The 20,456-nt window shown below is 51.8% G+C and overlaps 2 protein-coding genes across 13 annotated transcripts in view; one reads left to right on the top strand and one right to left on the bottom strand.

Annotated features, from left to right (window-relative positions):
• The window catches only part of LOC105469546 (basic leucine zipper ATF-like transcription factor 2), a 33,137-nt gene extending 20,330 nt beyond the window's left edge, over positions 1–12,807 (bottom strand). For 4 of the 7 annotated variants that reach the window (XM_071074322.1, XM_071074317.1, XM_071074316.1 and 1 more), the window contains exon 1: positions 12,513–12,807. The gene's annotated coding sequence lies outside the window, so the exon portion shown is untranslated. Of the gene's footprint in view, positions 1–3,728; positions 5,318–12,512 lie in introns of all 7 variants that reach the window. The other 3 variants (XM_071074319.1, XM_071074318.1, XM_071074320.1) reach the window with 2 other exon arrangements.
• On the top strand, positions 12,803–20,441 carry LOC105469544 (ARF like GTPase 2). 6 transcript variants are annotated; one of them, XM_071074324.1, is made up of 6 exons: positions 13,310–13,452; positions 15,390–15,523; positions 15,688–15,783; positions 16,585–16,783; positions 18,998–19,078; positions 19,977–20,441. In XM_071074324.1, the coding sequence occupies exons 3-6, from the start codon at positions 15,693–15,695 to the stop codon at positions 20,203–20,205; spliced, it is 600 nt and encodes a 199-aa protein (XP_070930425.1). In that variant the 5' UTR covers positions 13,310–13,452; positions 15,390–15,523; positions 15,688–15,692; the 3' UTR covers positions 20,206–20,441. The 6 variants fall into 6 exon arrangements, with proteins under 6 accessions (XP_011719037.2, XP_070930427.1, XP_011719036.2 ...); XM_071074327.1 differs by lacking the exon at positions 15,688–15,783 and adding an exon at positions 16,880–17,042 and having other exon boundaries at positions 13,318–13,452; XM_011720735.3 differs by lacking the exons at positions 13,310–13,452; positions 15,390–15,523; positions 15,688–15,783 and adding exons at positions 12,803–12,948; positions 16,880–17,042 and having other exon boundaries at positions 16,673–16,783.
• Positions 20,442–20,456: the final 15 nt, after the last annotated feature.

The raw sequence follows: 20,456 nt of genomic DNA, 5'->3' as shown, positions 1-20,456 counted from the left end.
GTAGCTGGGATTACAGGTGCCCAGCACCATGCCCAGCACCACATCCAGCTATTTTTTTTATTTTTAGTAGAGATGGAGTTTTGCCATGTTGGCCAGGGTGGTCTCAAACTCCTGAGCTCAGGTGATCCACCTGCCTCGGCTTCCCCAAGTGCTAGGATTACAGGCATGAGCCACCATGCCCAGCCAAGACGCCCTTTTTGATTTGGGGCCGGTGTGGGAGTTGGAATCTGTGGGGATCTCAGAGAGTGGGAGCCGGGTCTGCCATGGTTTGGGGGTTGAGAAACCTGATGGCGAGAACAAGCCTGGTGAAGCCCTGCTGCTTCCTGTCTGTGTGAGCAGCTAGAAAGCAATTCACAAACCTCTATCCTTATTTCTATCACCCAGCAACTATATCCTGAGCATCTCCTATGTGGCAGGCCCTGCTCTGGGTGCTGGGAGACATCTGTTTTTTTTTTTTTTTTTTTTTTTTTTTTTTTTTTTTTTTTTTGAGACGGAGTCTCGCTGTGTCTCCCAGGCTGGAGTGCAGTGGCGCGATCTCGGCTCACTGCAAGCTCCGCCTCCCGGGTTCACGCCATTCTCCCGCCTCAGCCTCCGAGTAGCTGGGACTACAGGCGCCCGCCACCACGCCCGGCTAATTTTTTGTATTTTTAGTAGAGACGGGGTTTCACCGTGTTAGCCAGGATGGTCTTGATCTCCTGACCTCGTGATCCGCCCATCTCGGCCTCCCAAAGTGCTGGGATTACAGGCTTGAGCCACCGCGCCCGGCCGACATCTGTTTTTTAAAAAAGATCCAAGTCCTGCCCTTGTGGCATTTCCATCCTAGGGAGGAGCAGGGAGACAATAATTCTTTTAAGTGAATTATCTAGTCTGGTGGGAGTCCACAGGTACCACAGGGAAAAGAGAGCTAGGTAAGGGCCGTGGGGAGTGTGGGGTGGGGGATTTCACATGTAAATAGTGGGGTCAGACTGAGCCTCATTGAGACATTTGAACAAACAAAAATTGTTTTTGACATTGGATATTTGAGCAAAGAATTGAAGAGGAGAGAGCCATGACAGTGAGGTACTGGCTGGGGTCGGGGGCAGAGTGGTGTAGTGGACTCCCGGGACTGGCAGGGTCGAGGGAGCAAGAAATTGGGGTGGAGGCCACGGGCCATTCACGCAGGGGCTCTTAGGCCAGTGAGAACCTTGGGCTTTTACTCTGAAAGATACAGAGAGCACCAGAGGGCTCTGAGCAGAGGAGAATGTGATCTGATGCAGAGGTTAAAAGGGTCCCTGGTCGGGCATGGTGGCTCACACCTGTAATCCCAGCATTTTGGGAGGCCGAGGCAGGAGGATCACTTGAGGTCAGGAGTTCAAGACCAGCCTGGGCAACATGATGAAACCCTGTCTCTATTAAAAATACAAAAATTAGCCAGACGTGGTGGCGCATGCTTGGGAGGCTGAGGTGGGAGGATCATTTGAACCCAGGAGGTAGTGGCTACAGTGAGCCGAGATTGCACTGCTGAGCAAGACTCCATCTCAAAAATAAATAAATAGGCCTGGCACGGTAACTCACACCTGTAATCCCAGCACTTTGGGAGGCGGATGTGGGCGGATCACCAGAGATCAGGAGTTTGAGACCAGCCTGGCCAACATGGCGAAACCCTGTCTCTACCAAAAACACAAAAATTAGCTGGGCGTGGTGGTGGACGCCTGTAATCCCAGCTACTCGGGAGGCTGAAGCAGGAGCCACTGCACTCCAGCTTAGGCAACAGACTGAGATTGCATCTCAAAATAATAATAATAGCAATAATAAATAAAAATAAATAAAAAATAAAAGGGTTGACCAAGCACTGTGGCTCATGCCTGTAATCCCAGCACTTTGGAGGCCAAGGTAGGTGGATCACCTGAGGTCAGGAATTCAAGACCAGCCTGGCCAACATGGTGAAGCCCCATCTCTACTAAAAATACAAAAATCAGCCAGACATGGTGGCTCATGCCTGTAATCCCAGCTACTCTGGAAGCTGCAGCACGAGAATCACTTGAACCCGGGAGGCAGAGGTTGCAGTGAGCCAAGATCACGCCACTGCACTCCAGCCTGGGCGACAGAGTGAGACTCTGTCTCAATAAATCAATAAAAATAAAAAGGTCTCTGTGCCTTGGAGCAGGTGAGCAAGGAAGCTGGTCAGGAGACTGCTGCAGCGATCCAGGTGAGTGGGGGGGTCTGTCACATGGAGAGAAGAGGGGTACCTGTCTCTCAGGTTCCAGAGTAAGGGCACAGCAGGACACAGGCAGCCAGAGGCAGCAGTTTCTCCTGCATTCATTCACCAGGCTCAGCCCCATAGAGGCAGGAAGCATCCAGCACAGGCAACAGGTGAGGTGGACGAGCACGTGGCTGTTGGAAGAGCTCAGATTTTCAAGTCCTTTCTACCTCTGAAGGTTCTGGAATAGCTTGCAGATGTCATGTGCCCTTGGGGGATGAGTAACACCTCCTTTTGTCATCTGGAAATTGGGGAGGATGCCTCTGTTGCCTCCCACACTGGCAGATGGGCTAAGACCTGTAATGAAGATGCTCGAAAACTCTGACTTGTCTTATGAGGCATGCAGCAGTGGCATGCAGGATGTACACACCCACTGAATCATCAGTGACCAGCACTAGGGACCCAGCTGTCTTTGGATATGTAAAACCTGCAGAGGCTGAGCGCAGCAGCTCACGCCTGTAATCCCAGCACTTTGGGAGGCCGAAGTGGGTGGATCACTTGAACCCAGGAGTTCAAGACCAGCCTGGCCTACATGGTGAAACCCTGTCTCTTCTGAAAATATAAAAATTAGCCAGGCATGGTGGTGCATGCCTGTAATCCCAGCTACTCGGGAGGCTGAGGCAGGAGAATCGCTTGAACCCGAGAGGTGGAGGTTGCAGTGAGCCAAGATCGCACCACTGCACTCCAGCCTGGGTGACAGAGTGAGACTGTCTCAAAAAAAAAAAAAAAAAAAAAAAGACCTACAGGAAGATGAGCGGTAGGAGGGCAGAACTATGGTCTGTATGCAGTTGCCATCTCTGTGCTTCCAGTTCTTTGCTTATTAATTAGTGGGACAAAACCTACACTTGGGTAAGCTGCCAGCACGTGCTGGTTGGTGCCTCTGTCACAGGCATGTGGTCCAAAAAATAAGACTGGCATCATAGATTGTCTTATCAGAGAGGGAAAACAGGTTTTCTGTCTTCTCATTAAAACTGTGACTTTATCATAAACAATCTAATATAAACAATGTATAAAAGTTTAAAAGAATTAAATAGGCCGGACGTGGTGGCTCACACCTGTAATCCCAACGCTTTGGGAGGCCAAGGTGGGGAGATCACTTGAGCCTAGGATTTTGAGGTTAACCTGGGCAACAAGGTGACCTCAACCCTGTGCTCCAGCATGGGCCTGGGGCCCTGGCCTTGCCAATCTCACCTGGTCACAGTGATTGATGTCAGGAATAGGCACGTGACCCAAGCCAGACCAAGGAAGGCCAGGCCTGGGACTTTCCTTGGAGCTACTGGGAAAGTGGTAGGTGCTGGGGATGTGCCCCCCTGGGGTGCTACTAAGATGGTGTTTCTGGTGGCCGACCCACTCCCATGGGCGGGCTCTGCCTGAGAATGTAGCCAGCCCAGAGGACAGCACATAGAGTAAGAGTTTGACTCCCAGTGACATGGTTTGTGCATTATGTCTGAAGCTGGTGCACTCTAGACTGGGTAGTAATTTAACTTACATCATCTATAAGGGAAAGAGACTCCTCTAACACAGATATCTGCTACCTCCTGGTTCAGGTTTCATGAGCAGCTGCATGGAGAATATTTCACTTGCTGCAACACTGCAGAAAAATAAGGCAAGTCCACAGAGGGCAACAAATGACAGTGAGGGTTAAACAGGGAAAACTAAGAATCCAGAGAACCCAATTTCCCATCTCTTATTGAGACTCCTTTATAAGTATAAGAAATCTGGAGCAATTTACACCAGATATAAGTGCTGCTTGTCACACACGAACACAATCATAACTTGCTCCCTCTTTTTTTTTTTTTTAATTTTCTTTTGAGACAGTCTCATTCTGTCTCATACAGGCTGGAGTGCAGTGGTGCAATCTCTGCAACCTCCACTGCCACCCGCCGCCCCGGGGTTCAAGCGATTCTCATGCCTCAGCCTCCCAAGTAGCTGGGACTACAGGCACGCGTGACCACACCTGGCCAATTTTTTGTATTTTTAATAGAGACGAGGTTTTGCCATGTTGGCCAGGCTGGTTTCAAACTCTTGGCCTCAGGTGATCCACCCAGCTTGGCCTTCCAAAGTACTGGGATTACAGGAAAAGGCCACCATGCCCAGCCTCATCATTATTTAAGAAAAAAAAATTAAAAATTTTTAAAAATAGCTGGGCATGGTGGCATGTGCCTGTGGTCCCAGCTACTTGGGATGCTGAGGTGGGAGGATCATGTGAGCCTGGGAGGACGAGGCTGCAGTGAGCTGTGATCAAGCCACTGCACTTCAGCCTGGACGACAGAAAGAGACCCTGTCTCAAAAAAAAAAAAAAAAAAATTAAAACAGAAACTGTGTGTCTAGAGCAAACTTAAAAATAAATATTTAGATATATAAACAAATAAATAAATAAATAAAATACTTGGGTATACTCCTTCCTAATGCTTAATGGTCAGCAATTCTAATTTAAGCAGAGTCTTCTCCCCCGGCCTTTTTTCCTTCTGGTTCCATAATACAGAGTTTTGTTACTTTTCTTATTATTATAAAGGTAATACATGAAATATGATGGCTGATTTAAATGATTTACTTTTTAAAATTAAAACTATAATGCCAAATTTTCAGGCCCGGCACAGTGGGTCACGCCTGTAATCCCAGCACTTTGGGAGGTCAAGATGGGAGGATCACTTGGGGCCCAGAGTTCAAGACCAGTCTGGGCAACGTGGCAAAACCCAGTCTCTACAAAAAATACAAAAATTAGCTGCGTGTGGTGGCACAGACCTTTAGTCCCAGCTACTCAGGTGGCTGAGGTGGGAGGATCACCTGAGCCCAGGGAGATCAAGGCTGCAGTGAGCCGTGACTGTACCACTGCACTTCAGCCTGGGTGACAGAGTGAGACCCTGTCTCAGAAATAATAATAATAATGTGAGACCCTCTCTCAAAAATAATAATAATAATGCCAAACTTTTCTTTCCAGGTGTTGGGTAAATATGCCTTGGTAAAAGGCTCTAGATCTCACCTCAGGTTACAAGCCACTTACTCAGCCCTAAGAAGTTTCCCCTTCAAAAGCAGGTTTCACAGATGTCACGATTTGGGTATTTTAATTTCACGATTCTTTCTTGTTAAAAAAAAAAAATATATATATATATATATATATATATATTCATATTCACAGTTATATATAACTACAGCTCTATACATCTTCTTTCCTAGTTTTCTTCCAAAGGTATTTCCCAAAGATTTTATTTACGAGCTCTCTTCTGTTCCTCTGCTTGAAAGTAAAAAAACAGAAAGAAGAAAAGCCAGGTGCATTGGCTCACACCTGTATTCCCAACACTTTGGGAGGCCGAGGTGGGTGGATCACTTGAGGTCAGGAGTTTGAGACCAGCCTGACCAACATGGTGAAACCCCGTCTCTACTAAAAATACAAAAATTAGCTGGGCATGGTGGTACATGCCTGTAATCCCAGCTATTTGGGAGGCTGAGGCAGGAGAATCGCTTGAACCTGGGAGATGGAGGTTGCAGTGAGCTGAGATTTCACCATCACACTCCAACCTGGGCAACAAAAGCAAAACTTCATCTCAAAAAAAAAAAAAAAAGAAAAGAAAAAAGAGCTCTCTTTCCTCCTTTCCATGAGGCAAATGAAAACGCAGCTTGTAATTAGGCCCCTTACTTGTCTTTAAACGCCTCTCCACCCAATTCCTAGCTACAGTCAGTTCCTCAAAAGTTAAACACAGGCCAAGTGGGGTGGCTCATGCCTGTAATCCCAGCACTTTGGAAGGCTGAGGTGAGAGGATCACCTAAGCACAGGAGTTCAAGACCAACCCAGACAACACAGCGAGACCCTCGTCTCTACAAAAAAATTTTATTTTTTTTATTTTTATTTTTTTTATTTTTTTTTTTTTGAGACGGAGTCTCGCTCTGTCGCCCAGGCTGGAGTGCAGTGGCCGGGTCTCAGCTCACTGCAAGCTCCGCCTCCCGGGTTCACGCCATTTTCCTGCCTCAGCCTCCGGAGTAGCTGGGACTACAGGCGCCCGCCACCTCGCCCGGCTAGTTTTTTTTTTTTTTTTTTTTTTTTTTGTTTTTTGAGACGGAGTCTCCCTCTGTCGCCCAGGCTGGAGTGCAGTGGCGCGATCTCAGCTCACTGCAAGCTTCGCCTCCCGGGTTCACGCCATTCTCCTGCCTCAGCCTCCCGAGTAGCTGGGACTACAGGCGCCCACAACCGCGCCCGGCTAATTTTTTGTATTTTTAGTAGAGACGGGGTTTCACCGTGGTCTCGATCTCCTGACCTTGTGATCCGCCCGCCTCGGCCTCCCAAAGTGCTGGGATTACAGGCGTGAGCCACCGCGCCCGGCCCCAGTTTTTTGTATTTTTAGTGGAGACGGGGTTTCACCATGTTAGCCAGGATGGTCTCGATCTCCTGACCTTGTGATCCGCCCGTCTCGGCCTCCCAAAGTGCTGGGATTACAGGCTTGAGCCACCGCGCCCGGCCAAAAAAATTTTAAAAATTAGCCAGGCTTGGCCGGGTGCGGTGGCTCAAGCCTGTAATCCCAGCACTTTGGGAGGCTGAGGTGAGAGGATCACCTAAGCACAGGAGTTCAAGACCAGCCCAGACAACACAGCGAGACCCTCATCTCTACAAAAAAATTTTAAAAATTAGCCAGGCTTGATGGCATGCACCTGTAGTCCCAGTTACTCAGGAGACTGACGTGGGAGGATTGCTTGAGGCTGCAGTGAGCCATGATCGTGCCACTGCACTCCAGCCTGGGTGACAGAGTGAGACTCTGTCTCTAAAAAATGTTTAAAAAGTTAAATATAGGGCCGGGCGCAGTGGCTCAAGCCTGTAATCCCAGCACTTTGGGAGGCCGAGACGGGCAGATCACGAGGTCAGGAGATCGAGACCATCCTGGCTAACACGGTGAAACCCCGTCTCTACTAAAAAAATACAAAAAAACTAGCCAGGCGCGGTGGCGGGCGCCTGTAGTCCCAACTACTCGGGAGGCTGAGGCAGGAGAATGGCGTGAACCCGGGAGGCGGAGCTTGCAGTGAGCTGAGATCCGGCCACTGCACTCCAGCCTAGGCGGCAGAGCGAGACTCCGTCTCAAAAAAAAAAAAAAAAAAAAAAGTTAAATATAGTTGGCCGGGCGTGGTAGCTCACGCCTGTAAACCCAGCACTTTGGGGGGCCGAGGTGGGTGGATCACGAGGTCAGGAGAACAAGACCATCTTGGCTAACACGGTGAAACCCCGTCTCTACTAAAAATACAAAAAATTAGCCAGGCTTGATGGCAAGCACCTGTAGTCCCAGTTACTCAGGAGACTGACGTGGGAGGACTGCTTGAGGCTGCAGTGAGCCATGATCGTGCCACTGTACTCCAGCCTGGGTGACAGAGTGAGACTCTGTCTCTAAAAAATGTTTAAAAAGTTAAATATAGTTGGCCGGGCGTGGTAGCTCACGCCTGTAATCCCAGCACTTTGGGGGGCCGAGGCGGGTGGATCATGAGGTCAGGAGAATGAGATCATCTTGGCTAATACGGTGAAACCCCATCTCTACTAAAAGTACAAAAAATTAGCCAGGCGTAGTGGTGGGCGCTTGTAGTCCCAGCTACTCTGGAGGCTGAGGCAGGAGAATGGCGTGAACCCGGGATACGGAGCTTGCAGTGAGCTGAGATTGTGCCACTGCGCTCCAGCCTGGGCGACAGAGTGAGACTCCATCTCAAAAAAAAAAGTTATACATAGTGACTTCCTGAACTCCTCCTTTTTCAGACCTTGGATTTTTTTTTTTTTTTAATTTCTATTCACTGAAATTCTACTATGTGGCCCCTGGGAACAACAGCATGGACAGGCAATACTTTAAGCCAGACATTTGAACAAGTTCTTTCAATGCTACTGGTAGGAAATAAAACAATCCAAGGCTGGGTGCAGTGGCTAACACCTGTAATCCCAGCCCTTTGGGAGGCTGAGGAAGGCGTATCTCTTGAAGCCAGGAGTTTATGACCACTCTGGCCAACATGGTGAAACCCTGTCTTTACTGAAAATATAAAAATTAGCCGGGCATGGTGGCTCATGCCTGTAATCCCAGCTACTCAGAAGGCTGAGGCAGGAGAATCGCTTGAACCCAGGAGGCGGAGGTTGCAGTGAGCCGGGACTGTGCCACTGCACTCCAGCCTGGGCGACACAGTCAGACTCTGTCGCAAAGAAAAAAAGAAAATATAGGCCGGGCGCGGTGGCTCAAGCCTGTAATCCCAGCACTTTGGGAGGCCGAGACAGGCGGATCACGAGGTCAGGAGATCGAGACCATCCTGGCTAACACGGTGAAACCCCGTCTCTACTAAAAAAAAAATACAAAAAACTAGCCGGGCAAGGTGGCGGGCGCCTGTAGTCCCAGCTACTTGGGAGGCTGAGGCAGGAGAATGGTGTGAACCCGGGAGGCGGAGCTTGCAGTGAGCTGAGATCCGGCCACAGCACTCCAGCCTGGGCAACAGAGCGAGACTCCGTCTCAAAAAAAAAAAAAAAAGAAAAAAAAAGAAAATATAGAAACGCCCAAGGCAGGCCAGGCGCAGTGGCTCATGCCTGTAATCTCAGCACTTTGAGAGACAAAGGCGGGCGGATCACGAGGTCAGGAGATCGAGACCATCCTGGCCAAGATGGGTAAACCCTGTCTCTACTAAAAAAAAAAATACAAAAAATTAGCCGGGTGTGGTGGCGGACGCCTGTAGTCCCAGCTGCTCAGGAGGCTGAGGCAGGAGAATGGCGTGAATCCGGGAGGTGGAGCTTGCAATTAGCCGATATCATGCCACTGCACTCCAGCCTGGGTGACAAAGCGAGACTCTATCTCTTTTTTTTTTTTTTTTTTTTTTTTGAGACGGAGTCTCGCTGTGTCTCCCAGGCTGGAGTGCAGTGGCGTGATCTCGGCTCACTGCAAGCTCCGCCTCCCGGGTTCACGCCATTCTCCGGCCTCAGCCTCCCAAGTAGCTGAGACTACAGGCGCCCGCCACCACGCCCGGCTAGTTTTTTGTATTTTTAGTAGAGACGGGGTTTCACCATGTTAGCCAGGATAGTCTCGATCTCCTGACCTCGTGATCCACCTGCCTCGGCCTCCCAAAGTGCTGGGATTACAGGCTTGAGCCACCGCGCCCGGCCGACTCTATCTCAAAAAAAAAAAAAAAAGAAAAAGAAAAAGAAACACCCAAGGCAATAATTTTATGTTCTCCCAAACTTACTCCCCAGTTAACAGCTGCATTGCACTGATTTTCAAACTTTTGTGACTGTGACTCACAGTGAGAAGTATTCATATCTGTATAAATATCTGAAACAAATGTTTCAGCAAACACTACTTACCTTTACTACATGGGTAAAGGTAGTAATGTTTTCAGTTCTGTTCATTCTGTTTCATTTTTGTTAATGCTACTAAGTTGAACCATTTGAAATACATCTGTGTACTCAAAACTGTCAAATATGGGCAATTTCATACAGTTCAACCTATTTGTGACACTAATTTTACAATCCACTTCCTTAATGGACTGCATCTCATAGATTAAAAAACATTGCTGGCCGGGCGTGGTGGCTCAAGCCTGTAATCCCAGCACGTTGGGAGGCCGAGACGGGCGGATTACGAGGTCAGGAGATCGAGAACATCCTGGCTAACACGGTGAAACCCCATCTCTACTAAAAAAAATACAAAAACCTAGCCGGGCGAGGTGGCAGGCGCCTGTAGTTCCAGCTACTTGGGAGGCTGAGGCAGGAGAATGGTGTGAACCCGGGAGGCGGAGCTTGCAGTGAGCTGAGATCCGGTCACTGCACTCCAGCCTGGGCGACAGAGCGAGACTCCATCTCAAAAAGAAAAAAAAAAAAAAGACATTGCTAAGTGGGCATATTTCCAGTTAATGTTATTTTTTTTTTTTTTTTGAGGCGGAGTCTCGCTCTGTCCCCCTGGCTGGAGTGCAGTGCCGCGATCTCGGCTCACTGCAAGCTCCGCCTCCCGGGTTCCCGCCATTCTCCTGCCTCAGCCTCCCAAGTAGCTGGGACTACAGGCGTCCGCCACCACGCCCGGCTAATTTTTTGTATTTTTAGTAGAGACAGGGTTTCACCGTGGTCTCGATCGCCTGACCTTGTGATCCGCCCGCCTCGGCCTCCCAAAGTGCTGGGATTACAGGCGTGAGCCACCGCGCCTGGCTAATGTTATTTTTAAAACTAAAACAGGACTGAATTTGTTTTTGTTTTTCATTTCATATGGCGTGGACATCTTTCCACACTGCTATCTTACAGCTCTACCTCACTGTTTTCTGTTTCTTTGAGACAGGGTCTAACTCTGTCATGAAAACTAGAGTGTAGTGGCATTATCACGGCTCACTGCAGCCTCGTCCTCCCAGGCTCCCACCTCAGCCTCCTAGGCAGCTGGGACCACAGATGTGCACCATCACATCTAATTTTTTTTTTTTTTTTTAGTAGAGACGGGGTTTCACCGTGTTCGCCAGGATGGTCTCGATCTCCTGACCTCGTGATCTGCCCGTCTTGGCCTCCCACCGTGCTGGGATTACAGGCTTGAGCCACCGCGCCCGGCCTTTTTTTTTTTTTTTTTTTTTAAACAGACTCTATCGCCCAGGCTAGAGTACAGTGGTACAATCTCAGCTCACTGCAACCTTTGCCTCCTGGGTTCAAGTGAGCACATCTGGCTAATTTTTGTATTTTTTGTAGAGATGGGAGTCTCCCTAAGTTGGCCAGGCTAGTCTTGAACTACTGGGATCAAGCAATTCACCCACCTCAGTCTCCCAAAGTGCTGGGATTACAGGCATGAGCCACTGAGTCCGGCCCGCTTCACGTTTTAAGGGCTTCATGGAATCCACATGCACCTACCCCGGCTTAGGTAACCTGCCCTCACTGGAGACAGTTAGGTTTTTTCCAACTTCTTGCTGTTCCAAACTATGCCACAGTGAATTTCCGCGTCATATCCAGAATGCCTGTGGTGCAGGTTCCTAGAAGGAGGATGGCAGGCTCCTACCTCTAGGCATTTCCCTTTTTTTTTTTTTTTTTTTTTTGAGATGGAGTCTCGCTCTGTCGCCCAGGCTGGAGTGCAGTGGCACAATCTTGGCTCACTGCAACCTCCGCCTCCCAGGTTCAAGCAATTCTCTGCCTCAGCCTCCCGAGTGGCTGGGATTACAGGTGCCACTACCACACCCGGCTAATCTTTTGTATTCTTAGTAGAGACAGGGTTTCGCCAAGTTGGCCAGGCTGGTCTTGAACTCCTGACCTTGTGATCCACCCGCCTCAGCCTCCCAAACTGCTGGGATTACAGGTGTGACCCACCGCGCTCAGCTAGCATTTCCCATTTTGATCTTAGTTGGGTTTCAAAGTCTCTGGGTAGGCGCTATGCTCAGTTTCTTCCTTTGTGTGTGTCTGATGGAGGGTAAATGGTGCTGACCCAAGGGTCCCACTCAGGCAGCCTATCTGTTCAGCCCTCCTCTGACCACAAGCCCCTTTCTGCAAGATGGGAAGCTCCAGCTTCTTCCAGACCGCTGTCTAGGCAAACTTCATGGAGGCATGAAGACATTGTGCTTTACCATTGACCAGACCTGAGTTTGAATCTCACCCATGCTCCTTAAACACTTTGGATTCCATTATCATAGCTACGAAAAGAATAGAAACCTCTCAGGGTTGCAGGGAGGATGAAGCTGAACACGTGGAGCGCATTGCAAACAGTTACACAGGAGTTAGCCATTGTCTTCAGCTGGTGCTGACAGCTCTTTCCCAAGCATGAGAGAGGATCTTCTGCGCTGCCTATTCACATTTAGCCTGCAGCCGGCTGGGGCACCAAATTAAGACAATAAGGCTCTCTCCTGAGTTTACAATAGGCTTGATGCTTGACCTATTTCCTCACTTCCTCTGGACTTCTTAAGCGCTAAGGTAGAGAATGAAACTCTTGGACAAAGCCATTCATTCAACAACAACTATTTATCGAGCACCTACTACATGCCAGCCACTGTGCTAAGCACCATCTGGGTTTTTCCATCCGCAAAAGTAGGAATTGTGCTTCTCAACAGGGAAACGCTGGGCCTCTGGGTGGGGGAGCCTTTGGGACCGGACTACAATTCCGTCATTGGAACCCAGGGACGCCCCGCACGTTTCCGAACGGCCTCCAGGGGGCACCGCCGCCCTGAGCTGAGAGCCACAGGAGCAGGGTAGGGGGAGGCCCAACTTTCTGCTCTGTCACTGGCAGATTAAGGACGATGCCGAGGGCCCAGAGGAGCAGGATTTGGACCGTGTTGCTGGGAACAGGGGCCTACACTGGCCCCAAGATGAGTTCGTCCGTACCTGGAGACCCTGGGTTCTGACTCTGAGGTCAGACGCAGCCAAGATGCAACTCAGGAACTTCAAGGTTTCCGCTCCGGCCCAGAGCCCCGGTCTGGCGGGGGAAAGGATGGGGGTGTCGCCCTTGCTCCCCCAGCCTCAGCCTTCGGGAGGCGCAGCCTCAGGGCGGGCGGCAGCACAAAAGGCTCCTGCGCCGCTAGGGGCACTCTCGCAGCAGCTGCGCGGGCGACCTCGCGATCACGTGCGGCGGGGGCGGGACCAAACGAGCGTCCAGCCAATTGGCTATGCCGTCGGCGAGCGTGATAGCCAATAGGAACCGGGAGCGGGGTCCCGGGACTGGGAAGAAACGGCGGCCGGGAGGGGCTCCGGGGGCCATGGGGCTCCTGACCATTCTGAAGAAGATGAAGCAGAAAGAGCGGGAGCTGCGACTGCTCATGCTGTATCCTCCAGACGCCGGAGCCGCGGGGGTAGCGGGGCCCCGCCGGGCGGGCGGTGCCGGGCGCCCCCTGTCGGGAGCGGAACGCGGCGGCCGGCGCGTCCCAACTGCCCCTGGCGTCACCACGCCGGCCCCAACAATCGCCCAGGGGGCCGGGAGGCGCAGCATCCCCGGCCTGGGGCAGGGGCCAGCTCCGAGGGCCGCAGAAGCGGGCCTGCAGGCGCAGCGGCGGGTGGCCTGAGTGTCAGGGGCGGTGGGTCCCGGAGATGACTCGGACGCCACCACCGGCGGCCTGGCGCAAGCGTGGGGCCGCTGCCTTCCCGGCTCTCATCTCCCCCGGGCCCAAGGGTTCCAGGCCCCGGCCCCGCCCTCCAGCTGCGAATCTTGGGGGCGTGCGGGGTGGCGGGTGGCGGATGTGGACTCTGCGGATCCTTTCGAGCGTGGATCCAACAGTCTGTCTCTTTGGTGCTACGCGGCCCTTGGATGACCCTGTGGCTGAGGATGTGTGTATGTGAGCCCGAGTGCCCCGTGCGCGCTGTGCGCCTTCTGAGTCCATTTAGGCGCCCACACCTGTTCCCTCTGCTCTGTGCCAGGCCCCGCGGGGGAATGGCAGGGGAGATAAGACGCTTACGTGCACATATAACTTAATAATCAAATCTCACATTTTTGAGATAGGGTCTTGCTCTGTTGCCCTGGCTGGAGTGCAGTGGCGCAGTCAAGGCTTACTGCAGCCTCCAATTTCTAGGCTCAAGTGATCCTCCCACCTCAGCCTCCCAAAACTCTGGGATTATAGGCATGAGCCACGGAGTCCGGCCCATGTCTGTTTTATTTTATTTTATTTTATTTGAGACGGAGGTTCGCTCTTTTTTTTTTTTTTTTTTTTTTTTTTTTTTTGAGACGGAGTCTCGCTCTGTCGCCCAGCCCAGGCTGGAGTGCAGTGGCGCGATCTCGGCTCACTGCAAGCTCCGCCTCCTGGGTTCACGCCATTCTCCTGCCTCAGCCTCCCGAGTAGCTGGGACTACAGGCGCCCACAACCGCGCCCGGCTGATTTTTTGTATTTTTAGTAGAGACGGGGTTTCACCGTGGTCTCGATCTCCTGACCTTGTGATCCGCCCGCCTCGGCCTCCCAAAGTGCTGGGATTACAGGCGTGAGCCACCGCGCCCGGCGGAGGTTCGCTCTTGTTGCCCAGGCAGGAGTGCAGTGGCGCAATCTCAGCTCACTGCAATCTCCGCCTCCCGGGTTCAAGCGATTCCCCTGCCTCAGCCTCCCAAATAGCTGGGATTACAGGTGCCCACCACCACGCCCGGCTCATTTTAAAGAATATTTTTAGTAGAGACGGGATTTCACCTTGTTGGTCAGGCTGGTCTCGAATTCCTGACCTCAAGTGATCTACCTGCCTTGGCCTCCCAAAGTGTTGGGATTCCAGGCGTGAGCCACCGCGCCCGGCCCCATGTCTGTTTTAAAGAGCTCTGAGAAAAGCATACAGTTCACTCATTTGATAAATATTGAGTGCCTAATATGTGCTAGGCACTGTCCTAGGGGCCAGGGTACTAAAACAAAAAAAAAAATGTTACCTTCATGGAAATTCTGTAATGCAGGGGGGTAGAAAAATAATAACACAGGAAATAAGTAAAATATGTAATAGAGGCTGGGTGCTCAGTGGCACACACCTGTAACCCTAGCACTTTGGGAGGCTGAGGTGGGAGGCTCGCTTGAGCCCAGGAGTTTGAGACCAGCCTGAGCAACATAGACCCCGTCTCTATCTATACATATATATATTCTCCATACATATTATATATGTATATGGGCCATGCTTTGGACCATGCTTCTGGGGAACACGGCCTTCTACTGCTTCAGGATGAGCTCCCACTACATATCTATATATGGAGAATAATGCAATTTAGGGTGGTCAAAGAAGGCCAGTGTATGATGGCAGGGCATGGTGGCTCACACCTGTAATCCCAGCACTTTGAAAGACCAAGGCAGATGGATCACCTGAGGTCAGGAGTTTGAGACCAGCCTGGCCAACATGGTGAAATCCCGTCTCTACTGAAAATACAAAAATTAGCTGGGTGTGGTGGTGGACACCTTTAATCCCAGCTACCCAGGAGGCTGAGGCAAGAGAATTGCTAGAACCCAGGAGGCAGAGATTACAGTGAGCCGGTAAGCTGAGATCGCGCCATTACACTCCAGCCTGGGTGATGAGAGAAACTCTGTCTCAAAAAAAAGTGACAGTTGAGTACATGAGGGAGGTGAGGGTTGAACCTTATAGCAGTCTGGGGGGAAACTTTAAAGCAAAGGGAACAGCAAGTCAGAGGCCCTGGGAGGACTAACTGGCATGTTCAGGGGACTGGCGAGGAGCGCAGTGTGTCTGGAGTGGGGAGGACTGTTGACTGGGAACCACCTCACCTAGGGCCTTTTGGTTTTTGGTTTTCCCTTTCAGTGAGAAGTGCAGAGGATAGAAGGAATCAGAGACCAGTTTGGCCACTGCAGTGATGCAGGCAAGATAGAATGGTGACTTGGACCATGATGGAAGTAGTGAGGTCATGGAAGTTTCTGGCCTGAGCAATTAGAAGGGTGAGGAGCCATTTGCTGAGGTGGAGAGGACTGGGGGAGAAGCGGGTTCTTGGCTCACTGTAACCTCTGCCTCCCGAGTTCAAGCAATTCTCCTGCCTCAGCCTCCCAAGTAGCTGGGATTACAGGTGCCCAGCACCACACCCAGCTATTTTTTTTATTTTTAGTAGAGATGGCGTTTCGCCATGTTGGCCAGGGTGGTCTCGAACTCCTGACCTCAGGCGATCCACCTGCCTCGGCCTCCCAAAGTGCTGGGATTACAGGTATGAGCCACTGCGTCCGGCCTATTTGCTCTTTTGAAGGTGGGAGAAAGAACGGCAAGCTCATCAGCCAGTGGGGATGATCAAGAGGGGAAGGAAACATGGATGATGGCTTGGGGGCAGGGGGTCATCAGCGGCCAGGTTCCAGGGACTAAGGCTGGGCCTCAGGGGAAGTCTCCTCCTCATCCCTCTCCTGGACTGGGCTCATTCGCCCCAGCCCGGATGAGCAGGGAGAGGTGGTCCAGTCCAGGACCTGCCCACCCCACCACGCCCAACTGAGCTGCAGTGTTGGGAGGATAGAGGAGGGTGGTTCCCTCCCACAGTAAGCACACCCATTAATTTGCACTCTGCAGTAGCAGGTCTGGAATATTCCAGAAACCCATGAGGGTGGCTTCCTCCAGTTACCTGTTCTTCCCTTAGTTCTTCAAAAAGCTTGCTCCTTGTATTTTGGGTCTCAACTCCAGACACCTCAGAGGGGCCTTCCCCGGCACCCGAGCTGAAAGAGCCTCCGATGGCCCTCTCGGAAATCCTCTCTGTTGTGTTGATGGTACTAGCCAGGACCTGGCAGCTCCTTCTTTTCTCATTTGTTTGTACTTTATTGACTGTCTTCCCACTAGAGTGTAAGCTTCCTAAGGGCAGGGCTTTGTCCTCAAGCACCCAGAAGAGAGTCTGGCACATAGTAGGTGTTCAACAAATTAAGGAGCTTTTGGGCAGTAGAGATGATATTTATATCTTGATACTTTCACATTTATTGTGGGCCAATGATGGCCAAGCATGTGCTGAACTCAGTTTGATACATGACAGAAAATAATGAGTCCCCTAAGAGGGGCTCTGTGACGATGTCACCACCCGGCGGAGAACAGGGACTTCTCCTTAACCTGCTGCGCCCCAGTGGCCTGGACAATGCTGGAAAGACAACCATCCTGAAGAAGTTCAATGGGGAGGACATCGACACCATCTCCCCAACACTGGGCTTCAACATCAAGACCCTGGAGCACCGAGGGTGAGCAGGGGCCCCATGGGTGGGCCAACCCAGAGCAGGGCAGGGAAGGTGGGAGAGGGGCCCAGCTGACCCTCTTGTCACCTGCTTCTTGCCCAGCTTCAAGCTGAACATCTGGGATGTGGGTGGCCAGAAGTCCTTGCGGTCCTACTGGCGGAACTACTTTGAGAGCACCGACGGCCTCATCTGGGTAGTGGACAGCGCGGACCACCAGCGCATGCAGGACTGCCAGCAGGAGCTCCAAAGCCTGCTGGTGGAGGAGGTGGGCAGCTCCTACCCTTTGTGCAAATGTGTGGACATGTGGCCGCCTTCTCAGCAGATGCCCAGAGGGGTCCGTGGCCCCAGAGGGAAACTAACGGCAGGATCCATTCCTTCACTGGGCCCCCACCATGGGAGGCCCATGGTGCCAGAGGCAGGACACATGCTGTGGACTGAGATTGAGTTAACGTCCCTGGGGTGTTACTACGTCAATACCCTGAGCATCAGTTTCTGTGCCTTGAAATGGTGATGATGACACCCACATCATTGGGCTTTAGGGAGGATGACCCAAGGCCAGCATGAAGCTTTGAGAGGCCGTGGAGCCTGGCTCAAGAGTCTGACTCTTTGCTGTGTGACCTCAGCCAGGGGTGGTGGCACGCACCTGTAGTCCTAGCTACTCTGGAGGCTCAGACAGGAGGATCAGTTGAACCTAGGAGGTCGAGGCTGCAGTGAGCTGTGATCATGCTACTGCACTCCAGCCTCCTGGGTGACAGAGCAAGACCCTGTCTCAAAAAAAAAAAGCCGGGCGCGGTGGCTCACGCCTGTAATCCCAGCACTTTGGGAGGCCGAGGCGGGCGGATCACAAGGTCAGGAGATCGAGACCACAGTGAAACCCCGTCTCTACTAAAAATACAAAAAATTAGCCGGGCGCGGTTGTGGGCGCCTGTAGTCCCAGCTACTCGGGAGGCTGAGGCAGGAGAATGGCGTGAACCCGGGAGGCGGAGCTTGCAGTGAGCCGAGATCGCGCCACTGCACTCCAGCCTGGGCGACAGAGCGAGACTCCGTCTCAAAAAAAAAAAAAAAAAATAAGGGGCAGGGCGCGGTGACTCACACCTGTAATCCCAGCACTTTGGGAGGCCGAGATGGGCAGATCACGAGGTCAGGAGATCGAGACCATCCTGGCTAACACGGTGAAACCCCGTCTCTACAAAAATACAAAAAATTAGCCGGGCATGGTGGCGGGCGCCTGTAGTCCCAGCTACTCAGGAGGCTGAGGCAGGAGAATGGTGTGAACCTGGAAGGCAGAGCTTGCAGTGAGCTGAGATTGTGCCACTGCACTCCAGAGTGGGCAACAGAGCAAGACTCCATCTCAAAAAAAAAAGAAGGAAACTTGCAAAGATAGTACAGAGGTCCCCCATATACCCTTTACCTTGCTTCCCCATCTTACCTAACCGTGGCCTGTCCAAACTAATAAATCAACATTGGTGAATTACTATTATCTTAATTACAGATTTTATTTGAATTTCACCAGTTTTTCCACTAATATACTTTCTGTTTCCAGTGTTTGATTGAAGCTACAACATTGCATTTAGTTGAAAATGAGGACACTTGTGAGAGTGAAAGGGGGGATTCTGCAGGCAGACTCGGGATTGTCCTGGGCACACTGCACACACCTCCTGTGTGAGTGAAGCAGGTCAAATGAGATCAGGGCCATCAAATGCTGGTCAAGGCAGGTCAAGGCCCAAGGGTTAGACCCGTCCACCCACATCTCCCAATAACAGATGCATATGTGGAAACAACTAGAATCAGAGGTGGACGGCGTGGCCTGTCGGGAGTGGAACGGTTAAAGGGCTGTGTGAACCCAGAAGCGGGAGAGATCACATTCTCTGTGCACGTCTGGTCATCAGATTGGAGCAGTCTAGAACCACAGAGAGCTCAGGGATCATCTTATCCAGCACCCCTCCCTGTTTATGGAAGAGGAAGCTGAAGCATGGGGGACAGCGGTGTCCCCTGTGGTGGTTGACTGGAACCAGAACCCTGGCCCAGGACTGCCATCGCCCATGTGGTCCAGCCTTGATAGCTATGTCCACAAACTCACTCCTGGGCCTCTCCCACCACCACAGGGCCTCACCTTGATCTTCCAGGTCGATCCTTCACCCCAGATGCTCTGGGCCGTTAGAGGAGGGGTCAGGCTGTCCTCTGAGTCCCCACCCCACCCCTCTGTCTTCTCTTCCCCAGCGCCTGGCCGGAGCCACCCTCCTCATCTTTGCCAACAAGCAGGACCTGCCTGGAGCACTGTCCTCTAACGCCATCCGCGAGGTGAGTCCAGGCCCTGGGACAGGCCCACTGAGAGAAAGGGGCTCACTTTTTTTATTTTAAAAGCATTTATTAAAAATAACCAAAAAAAGTAATAATAAAAGCATTTATTAGCCCCTGCTAGGTGGCAGGAAGTATGCAGGGCACTGGGGATCCAGTGATTAATAAGGCATGGGGTGGCCCACAGCCTGGGGAAGGCAGAACTGCACATGTGTTGTTCACAGGCTAACAGTAGCCAGCACAAACAGAGTGCTTTCAGTATGCTCTGCTCCTTGCATGGATTAACTCATTTCATTCTCACAACAACCTCATGAGGTAAGAACTATTATTTTACACATGGTGAAGCAGGCTCAGAGAGATTAGGTAACTTGTCCCAGGTCACACAGCCACTAAATAGACCAGAAGCCTGTCTGACCCCAGAGCGCACATTTTAACCATGATTCTAGTGCTCAAGCACCACAGTGAGAAAGAGCAGCGTTAAAATCTTGGCTGTGCCACTTATGAGCTATGTGCCCTTAGGCAGGTTGCTTAACCTCTCTGAACTTTGGTTTCCTCCTTGGTGAAATGGCTGACACAATCCCTGGCTCATGAGGACTTGAGGAGAATGAGAGAGGATGTGTGGGGCTCCTGGCATGATGCCCAGATCCTGGTGGATGCTCAAGAGCCCGTGTTGCATTTACATCACTAAGGGGCGGCACTGGTGTGGTACTGGACAGAGAGCCCAGGTGCCCCTGGGGGCTGACAAAGTCTCCCAGGGACCAGCGGGGCTTCCTGGATGGGATGACCTGGAACAGGGCCTTGAGGGAGGCATGGAGCTCCTCTGGGCTGGGGAGGGAAGGGGCTGAGGGAAGGCAGGGTCTGCAGTCACTGACCACCACCATCAGCACCTTTGTTCTTCCAGGCCCTGGAGCTGGACTCCATCCGCAGCCACCACTGGTGCATCCAGGGCTGCAGCGCCGTCACCGGGGAGAACCTGCTGCCAGGCATCGACTGGCTCCTGGATGACATTTCCAGCCGCATCTTCACAGCTGACTGAGCCACTCCAGATGTCCCTCCACCTAGCAGTCCAGGTCCCCCAACCCTCACCAAACACTATCCATGGGGGCATGGGAGTCAGCCAGCCAAACTGACACTCCCCCTCCTCCACCCCAACCTGCTGCTGCTACTGCTGCCCGCTGCTGCTCTGTGGCCACCCAGCTCCTGTGGCGGGAGGGCTGTGCCCTGGCTGTTTCCCTGGCTCCTGACCTGGCCTTTGGCTACCATACCAAGAAAAGAGGACTGGGCAGGGAGGAGCTGCTACTGCTGCTACCGAGGCTGTGGGCCTCATCCTTCACTCAGCTGTGAAATAAACCACTCCTTGCCCTGATTCCTGGCTGAGTCA

The sequence above is a fragment of the Macaca nemestrina genome, chromosome 12 (assembly GCF_043159975.1).
Source record: "Macaca nemestrina isolate mMacNem1 chromosome 12, mMacNem.hap1, whole genome shotgun sequence".
In the NCBI taxonomy this organism is placed as follows: Eukaryota; Metazoa; Chordata; class Mammalia; order Primates; family Cercopithecidae; genus Macaca; species Macaca nemestrina.
Note: the sequence above shows the minus strand (reverse complement) of the source record. Positions and strands in the feature narration are given on the sequence as shown.

What these genes read in the sequence shown, in the direction of transcription:
- LOC105469544 (XM_071074324.1), top strand. Translation starts at nt 15,693, where the DNA reads ATGGCGTTTCGCCATGTTGGCCAGGGTGGTCTCGAACTCCTGACCTCA. An exon ending in CCAAAGTGCTGGGATTACAG is followed by an intron (nt 15,784 to 16,584) that starts GTATGAGCCACT and finishes GATACATGACAG; the next exon opens with AAAATAATGAGTCCCCTAAG. An exon ending in AAGACCCTGGAGCACCGAGG is followed by an intron (nt 16,784 to 18,997) that starts GTGAGCAGGGGC and finishes TCTCTTCCCCAG; the next exon opens with CGCCTGGCCGGAGCCACCCT.